The sequence below is a fragment of the Hyalella azteca genome, unplaced genomic scaffold (assembly GCF_000764305.2).
Source record: "Hyalella azteca isolate HAZT.00-mixed unplaced genomic scaffold, Hazt_2.0.2 contig10027, whole genome shotgun sequence".
In the NCBI taxonomy this organism is placed as follows: Eukaryota; Metazoa; Arthropoda; class Malacostraca; order Amphipoda; family Hyalellidae; genus Hyalella; species Hyalella azteca.
The window spans coordinates 135,309-144,379 of NW_025940079.1; the positions used below are offsets into that span (position 1 = coordinate 135,309).

Sequence of the window (9,071 nt, forward strand, 5' to 3'; positions counted from 1 at the left end):
CTTGAAAGTACATAACTCAGGTAACTTTGAGCTGTATAACTCCAGAAAAGATACTATAACTTAAAAGTAAATAACTCAGGGTTACATAACTCCATATTTAGTGCCCACCTCCGGAGTTGAGGAACCTGTACCCGTAGGATACCCTGGGGTAGAGGTCGGTGAGTGAAGGATCAGGCCAGCAGGATGTCTCGGCCCCGAACACCACCCGCGCCTTCAGCTTCTGGTACTTCTGTAGGAGTTCTTCAGCGCCCCCCGTGAACACCACGTCGTAGCTGGGTGAACATGATGTCGGGGAACATGATGTCGGGGAACATGATGTCGGGGAACATGATGTCGGGGAACATGATCCCAGTGAAAATTTACAGTCGCGGCAGCTTATGATTTGGATTACCAGAAGCTGGGGCGAGTCTAAATTTTGTTAGGGATGTCGGGGAACATGACTGTAGGGGAACATGATGTTGGGAACATGATATCGGGGAATATGATGTCGGGGAACATGATGTCGGGTAACATGATGTCGGGGAACATGATTGTCGGGGAACATGATGTCGAACTGTCGGGGGCCATATTTGTCAGGGAACATGACTGTCGGGGGCCATATTTGGCAGGGAACATGACTGTCGGGGGCCATATTTGTCAGGGAACATCCTTTCGTGAGAACATATTTGTCATATGTGTTTGTCAGTGAGCATTTTCGTCTTAATTTATCCCAAGGACGACACCCAATTACGAGGTGTCATGTTAATGAGGGGAATTATGGGGAGGCTTGCTGTTAGGGGAAGAGGGGAACAGGCAGGGCCGGGGGTTGTAAGCAACACCCACCTGTCGGAGAAGAGCACAACCAGGTTGCACACTGAGAGAAAAAGGCCCCCTGCTTTGAAACACTTGGGTGTTTCAAATCCTCCCCGAGCGATCGTGCCCAAACCAAAACACCCAGGTGTTTCAAAAACGTTCAGGCGTTTTAAAATATGTGATTTTGAAACACCTAGGTGTTTCAAAAGTTCGGTGCAAACAACGTTAGAACACCGAAAGTCCATGGGGTTGTAAGCAACACCCACCTGTCAGAGAACAGCACCACCAGGTTGGGGTTGTGGTTGTGGTGCTTTAGTTCCTCCCTCAGGAGGTTGATCTTCTGGCCGCCCCCCAACCCCTCCGCCATTACCCCACCCTCCCACTCCTGCCCCATCCCCAACACCTGCAAATGCACAATATATGTAAATAAATCATGTAAATGAATCAGTTAAATTAAGAATTACATCATGATAAAAATGTGCCATTTGTTTGTATGTAGGGAAATTTATTATCATATTATTATTATTGTTATTATTATTATTATGTTTGATTATAGTAAAAAAAAATGTTATTGCACAATTAGATATCAAAATATATAGCAAGATGGATAATTTCAGTGCTGCTATATTTTACCGTCATCATAATTGTGATGCTGTAACGTAGCATAGTCGTGAACTCTTTCATCCACAACACAGTCCACCACCATGTCACATCACCACACTCATTATCCATCACCACACCACATCACCACATTCATCACTCACCACCACGCCACATCACCACACTCATCACCCACCACCACATCACATCACCACACTCATCACCCACCACCACATCACATCACCACACTCATCACCACTTTCACCACCTACCACCACACCACATCACCCACCACCCAACCACTACACCTGTCTCTTATACACATCTAGNAATTAAAAATAATAGTAATTATGTAATTGATAATAATAGTAACTATGCAATTGATAATAATAGTAATTATGCAATTAATATTAATAGTAATTAATTAATAGTAATTATGTAATTGATAATAATAGTAACTATGCAATTGATAATAATAGTAATTATGCAATTAATATTAATAGTAATTAATTAATTATTAATAATATTAATTATGTAATTGATAATAATAGTAACTATGCAATTTTTAATAATAATAATCATGCAATTAATAGTAATAATAATAATAATACAATCAATAATTTTCTGTCGGTGTTTCTGTATAGTAGTCTGCAACTTCGTAGCTCTGCGGCTGAGTTTAGCTGAGCATTTTCATGTAGAGCGTTTATAAGGCTCGTTTAGGTGTTTATTTTGTATCCGACGGCTGCGCACCCGAAAAGAGATAAGTGTTGCAAGAGAGACGCGGTTTCCAATCCTTAACCTAAGGGCGGGAGCCTGTTTATCTACCCTTAACCTTTTGGCGAGTGCCTGTTTAAATTTCTTTCCTGAAACCCTTATCATGCATGAGCCCATTTATCTATCCTTAACCCTTTGGCCTGAAACCCTTGTCATGAGCCCATTTATCTATCCTGAACCCTATGGCAGGAGCCTGTTTTCTATCCTGAACCCTATGGCAGGAGCCTGTTTTCTATCCTGAAGCCTTTGGCGGGAGCCTGTTCTCTATCCTGAAACCCTTTGGCGGGAGCCTGTTTTCTACCCTGAACCCTATGGCAGGAGCCTGTTTTCCATCCTGAACCCTATGGCAGGAGCCTGTTTTCTACCCTGAACCCTATGGTGGTAGCCTGTTTTCTATCCTGAATCTCTTTGGCCGGAGCCTGTTTTCAATCCTGAAACCCTTTGGCGAGAGCCTGTTTTCTATCCTGAACCCTATGGCGGTAGCCTGTTTTCTATCCTGAACCCTATGGCCGGAGCCTGTTTTCTATCCTGAACCCTTTGGCCGGAGCCTGTTTTCTATCCTGAACTCTTTGGCGGGAGCCTGTTTTCTATCCTGAACCCTATGGCCGGAGCCTGTTATCTATCCTGAACCCTTTGGCGGGAGCCTGTTTTCTATCTTGAACCCTATCGCGGGAGCCTGTTTTCTATCCTGAACCCTTTGGCGGGAGCCTGTTTTCTATCCTGAACCCTTTGGCGGGAGCCTGTTTTCTATCCTGAACCCTATGGCGGGAGCCTGTTTTCTATCCTGAACCCTATGGCGGGAGCCTGTTTTCTACCCTGAACCCTTTGCCCGGAGCCTGTTTTCTACCCTGAACCCTTTGCCGAGTGCCTGTTTCTATCCTGAAACCCTTGTCATGAGCCCATTTATCTATCCTTAACCCTTTGGCTAGAGCCTGTTTTCTATCCTGAACCACCCAGCGCGAGCCATGCAGTTACTTATCCTAAACCGTTCAGCGAGAGCCTGTGCTCTATATAATGTAAACTAATTTTAAGAAAATTTATGCAAGATTTTTTTATTAATGAGCCCGAAGCATAGAATCGCGTCTACTACACTTAAAAAACTACACTGATGTACGTTTTTATGACATAATTACATAATTAAGAAAATTTATGCAAGATTTTTTATTAATGAGCCCAAAGCATAGAATCGCGTCTACACTTAAACAACATACACTTAAAGATAACCACAACATAAAATCGCGTCTACACTTAACACTTAAAAAACTACACTGATGTACGTATTTCTGACATAATTACATAAATAAAAATATGGACATGACATGAGAGCTCTGACATCGCAGTCGCATCGAACGTGATTTGGCTTAACTTCCATTAATAACCAAAAAAAGGACGTTTCGTATTAACAATGTGGAGAATTCGATTAACGATTTTACAATGAATATTACCAAATATTCTATATAATATCCAATGGAGATTGCACTGCAAACATCAGAAGTTCGCCTTTCGTAATCAAGTTTAAAGTGACGTCCGAAAGTTCACGTTAGCGTTTATATAAAAGGTTCAACAGATAGCACTGTAGCACATTCTTTTACAACACGAGGCAATTGATGCAGAATTTATTTATTCATATAGCGAATTTATATGAATGCATGCATCCATTCAGTATATAAATAAATGTTTAGGAAAAGAGACCTTATTTCCTGATGAAAACTAATCTCGCCGAGCCATTTTTTTCGAGTAGAATCAAAGTAGGAAGTTCAAAATATTTAGCAGCTTCTACATGGACTGCAAAAATAAAATATTACTTGAAGACAAAACTTCATAACATATTCTCAATTATTAATAATAAATTAATTATTCATCGTTTATATTTTGTGTTTCATTCAGTGAATGCAGTCATGAGACATCGTGAGATTTTGTACTGTTCTGTATAAAAATATATTATATTCTCAGAAGATATTTTTTGTAATTTTTTTAAGTTTATTAAAATTTTATTGCAAGGTTTAAGTTAATTACAATTTTATTGATCATTAATGTAGCGTTAAACGATCAAATCTATCTTGTCAATGAACAGCTGTTATCTTCACAAAAAAATACGTTCATTACAAACGACGTTGAAAAAAACGTTGATTTTGTGTTTATTTCTTTAAAAGACCGTTTAATGAACGTTATTTTGACGTCACATGCCTAAGGGTTCGAGTACCTAAGTAATAAAATATCTAGGTGCTCACTAAATAAGACTGAACACTAAGTTCTTATTAATTATCATGATACCGCAGTAAATAAGTTATTAAGTAACTAAGTAACTGTACATATTAGTGACAAGGGTGCACTTTACGGTCACTATATAAGACTGAACACTTGTTGCTTATTAATTATTATGATACCACAGTAAATTAGTAATTAAATAACTATGTAACTAAATATTTATGACAAGGGCGCACTTGGCGGGCACTATATAAGACTGAACACTAAGTGTTCTTTAATTATTATGATACCACAGTATATGAGTAATTAATTAAGAAACTAGTAACTGTACACATTTATGACAAGGGTGCACTTGGCGGTCACTAAATAAGACTGACCACTAAGTGTTTATTAATTATCATGATACAACAGTAAATAGATAATTAAGTAAGTAGTAACTGTACATATTAATGACAAGGGCGCGCCCGAGACAGCACAGATTAATTAATTACTTATTTAATAAATGAATTTATTACTTATTAAGTAAATAAGTAATTAATTAACAAAGTAGTAACTGTAAATATTTATGACGAGGGCGCGACCGAGACAGCACAGATTAATTAATTACCTATTTATTAAATCAATTTATTACTTATTAAGTAAATAAGTAATTAATTAACTAAGTAGTAACTGTAAATATTTATGACAAGGGCGCGAAGCCCCCTTTCCCCCCTCCCTCAACCGGGCTATGAGCCTCCTTTCCCCCCTCCCTCAACCGGGCTAATAGCCCCCTTTCCCTCCTCGCTCAACCGGGCTAAGACCCTCACTCCTCAACCCGGGCTAACAAAGTTCGAACTGACATAGTTAAACATAGTTGGTATTTGAACCGTTTTAATTAAGTTGTAATAATCGGTATGTGAACATTGTTGAAGCTGACATAGATGCATAGTTTAAACTGGGCTGACAACACCCCTCCCTCCCCTCCCTCAACCGGGCTAAGACCCTCACTCCTCAACCCGGGCTAACATAGTTTGAACCGACATAGTTTAACATAGTTGATTGTTAAATAGTTAAATCCTTCTCGCGCTTCTCTTCTGAACCTACGTACGTGACAGTAGATTTTGTTACCCACCCGTGGATTTTGGATTTTGTTACCTTCAGCTTGTCTTCAAATTTGCAAAATAAAAACGAATTAATGACCAATGTTATGACTTTTTTGTGACCCATTCGCAACACATATTATTATTATTATTATTATTATTATTATTATTATTATTATTATTATTATTATTATTATTATTATTATTATAGACGGAAACCCATGTTAATTATTATATATATAGCGGCCAAAATAAGATATTTTATAAGGATCCGTAGCAGTGGACTTGGAGTTAGTTTAGATTTGCATTTACCTCGTTATTAACTCGAAATTATGTAATTTGAAAAAAGTTAGATATCGACCCGACTGAAAGTTTCAGTTATCGTCGGCACTGCTGCTGTACTAACGCAAAGAATTCAAATAAAACCTTTATTTATTCAAGTACTTCTGGCTTGAGAAACACTTTTTTCGAGTTAATTTAATTAAAGACTTATGTGAAATTTTAAATGAAGAGTAGTTTAGAAGTCGTTCCCGACGGCATAGTTAACAAATCTTTGATCCGACTTAGGGTAAACTAAGGCGAACTTCAAGTTCGCAACTCAACTATCATTTTTTTGTCTTTTGTACTTTATAACAATACTGAACCACTTCTTTCTAGCGCAATCATAACAGCTTCGGAGTTATCGAACCCAACAAATCGTAGTTCTGACCAATACCTATTATATATAGTAAGGAGTGGCTAGGTAATAATAAATAAATCAAATAATTATATATAAACAAATGAATAAATAAATAAATCAAATAAAAAAGTGCAGTATCTGCTACGTAGCGACTTATGTATAGCATTGAATATAGTCGCCACATGCCAGCTAATTTGAAAGCTCAGGTACGAATAGCATTGTGGTAATAATACCGTACTTGTTTGGGTTAGTTAAAACTGATATTTTCTATTGATGTATAGCAAAATCTTTTTGAACTTACAATTCCTAGCAAGAATATTTCTGCATTATATTTAGCATTTGTCAGAAATATTCTGACAAATTAGCATCTGTAGCTTAGCATATAGACTGTCAAATTTAATTCATAGCTCAGGTAGGAATAGCATTGTGGACTAAGACCAAACATTATGCGCCGGTCAACATTAAATTAAATTGAGTAAAAATTATTTAAAGAAATTCATGTTAATTTAATGTTAAATTCATCTTAATTTAATGTTGAATTTATCTTAATTTAATGTTAAATTCATGTTAATTTAATTCAAATAAAATCAAGGAAATTCATGTAACGTTTTAATCATCAAGATGAATAATGCGTTATAAATAATTGTATCGTTTGTTCAGGCAATTACGGGAAGTAAATCAGGATAAATATAAACGAATGAATAATAAATATTGGCAAAAATTGTACCGGTTAATAGTTGATGAAAACAAAATGTACAATAAAAATATTTAAGCAATAAAAGGCGAGAAAACATGACAGGCGAGAGGAGGGTACAAGGGACAGGCGAGGGGAGGGTACAAGGGACAGGCGAGAGGAGGGTACAAGGGACAGGTGAGGGGAGGGTACAAGGGACAGGCGAGGGGAGGGTACAAGGGACAGGCGAGGGGAGGGTACAAGGGACAGGCGAGGGGAGGGTACAAGGGACAGGCGAGGGGAGGGTACAAGGGACAGGCGAGGGGAGGGTACAAGGGACAGGCGAGGGGAGGGTACAAGGGACAGGCGAGGGGAGGGTACAAGGGACAGGCGAGGGGAGGGTACAAGGGACAGGCGAGGGGAGGGTACAAGGGACAGGCGAGGGGAGGGTACAAGGGACAGGCGAGGGGAGGGTACAAGGGACAGGCGAGGGGAGGGTACAAGGGACAGGCGAGGGGAGGGTACAAGGGACAGGCGAGGGGAGGGTACAAGGGACAGGCGAGGGGAGGGTACAAGGGACAGGCGAGGGGAGGGTACAAGGGACAGGCGAGGGGAGGGTACAAGGGACAGGCGAGGGGAGGGTACAAGGGACAGGCGAGGGGAGGGTACAAGGGACAGGCGAGGGGAGGGTACAAGGGACAGGCGAGGGGAGGGTACAAGGGACAGGCGAGGGGAGGGTACAAGGGACAGGCGAGGGGAGGGTACAAGGGACAGGCGAGGGGAGGGTACAAGGGACAGGCGAGGGGAGGGTACAAGGGACAGGCGAGGGGAGGGTACAAGGGACAGGCGTGGGAGGGGAAACAAGTACACAGGGCAATATACAGGGCGAGGCTCAGATCACACAGAACCTCGTCTGTTTGACGTTCCCACACAGCAGCGGCGTGCCCTCGGTGTTCGCAACAGAGACTAAGGCTTCGACTTCACTAGAAACTTCGAGAAATGTTTGCCGAAAACTTAAACTATATATTTATAATTTAAAACTAGTAAAAGACAACAATTTTTGTAGAATGCTAGAATAATCTCATAAAACGCCGTAAAACACAAAGAAAGAACATTACCATCACACCGAAGTCAGGATGACAATGAAACGAACAAACTTTAAAACGAACATAAACAAACTTTAACAAGATGCAACGTGCTCATATCACTACTAATGGATAAAATAAAAAAGAAATATAACACCCACCTTTCTTTTCTTCACATAATGCCAGCGAAAAGAGCCACAGTGAGCATATGGCTAACAGTGAAGCATATACCATAGAAGTCATGGCGCCAGCAGAGCAGCACACTCCTCCCTCGGTCACAGTCAAAGAGACACTGAAGAGTGAAGACTGAACCGTCCGGTCCGGGGCCCAGAACAACGGACGACATTCGCCGACGGGCAATGATGCTGCAAGAAAAAATAATGAAACAAAACCATTTTTCCTCGCCGAATTTAGATCGTATATAAGTACTTATATTATCAGTCTACTTGTATCGCAAGTTCACAAGGAATTTAAAAGCAAAGAAAACGCCAAGAAAATTCCCCATATCGATATTGAATATAGACATGGTAAATTTTCTTGGCGTTTTCTTTGGTTTTTGAATTCCTTGAAAACCATTTTTTATAATCGCTTTGCTGTGCAGTAACATTATTTGTTATTATTCAAGTTACAGTCTGACGTCAACGTGATTGCTAAGTCGCGAAACGCGTCTGAACACATCACATGTAGTTGATTTTAACTCGTAAATAATATTTTGAAATACATACATACATTCCACATTCCCATACAATCTTCTTTCATTTTTAACTTGTATAAAAATTGCACATTCTGACAACTTCATCTTCTATAGAAAATCTACGTACAATACATAACTGTTAAGAATCACAGTTATGTAATCTAACTGACTTATATGTAATCTAACTGTCTAAAATGTTATTTAATTGTCTAAAATGTTTCTTAACTGTCTAAAATGTTATCTAACTGTCTAAAATGTAATGTAACTGTCTAATCTAACCCGTTTAAGCTATCATAAACTTACAGTTCGGAAATCTCTGTTGCTTCTTAGTTTACAATAATTAATTTAATTTTTTTTATTCATTTATATTTCACAGTTAAGCATCACGCTTTTTCCCATCATCGCTAATCATCTCATCCATAATCGCTAATCATCTTGCCCATCATTGCTAATCATCTCACCCATCATTGTTAATCATCTCACCCAT

At 39.3% G+C, this 9,071-nt stretch overlaps 2 protein-coding genes across 2 annotated transcripts in view; both read right to left on the bottom strand.

Moving 5' to 3' along the window:
- The window catches only part of LOC108679845 (procollagen-lysine,2-oxoglutarate 5-dioxygenase 1-like), a gene marked incomplete at its 5' end in the record, with an annotated part of 90,770 nt that extends 89,563 nt beyond the window's left edge, over positions 1-1,207 (bottom strand). The window contains 2 exons of the mRNA XM_018168575.2: positions 109-272; positions 1,059-1,207. Coding sequence (XP_018024064.2) covers positions 109-272; positions 1,059-1,207 — 313 coding nt within the window. The remainder of the gene's footprint in view (positions 1-108; positions 273-1,058) is intronic.
- Positions 1,208-6,900: 5,693 nt separating this feature from the next.
- Positions 6,901-9,071, bottom strand: LOC125178475 (mucin-2-like). The gene is made up of 3 exons (XM_047882264.1): positions 9,068-9,071; positions 8,052-8,255; positions 6,901-7,751 (listed from the first exon to the last, which is right to left on the bottom strand). The coding sequence occupies exons 1-3, from the start codon at positions 9,069-9,071 to the stop codon at positions 6,901-6,903; spliced, it is 1,059 nt and encodes a 352-aa protein (XP_047738220.1).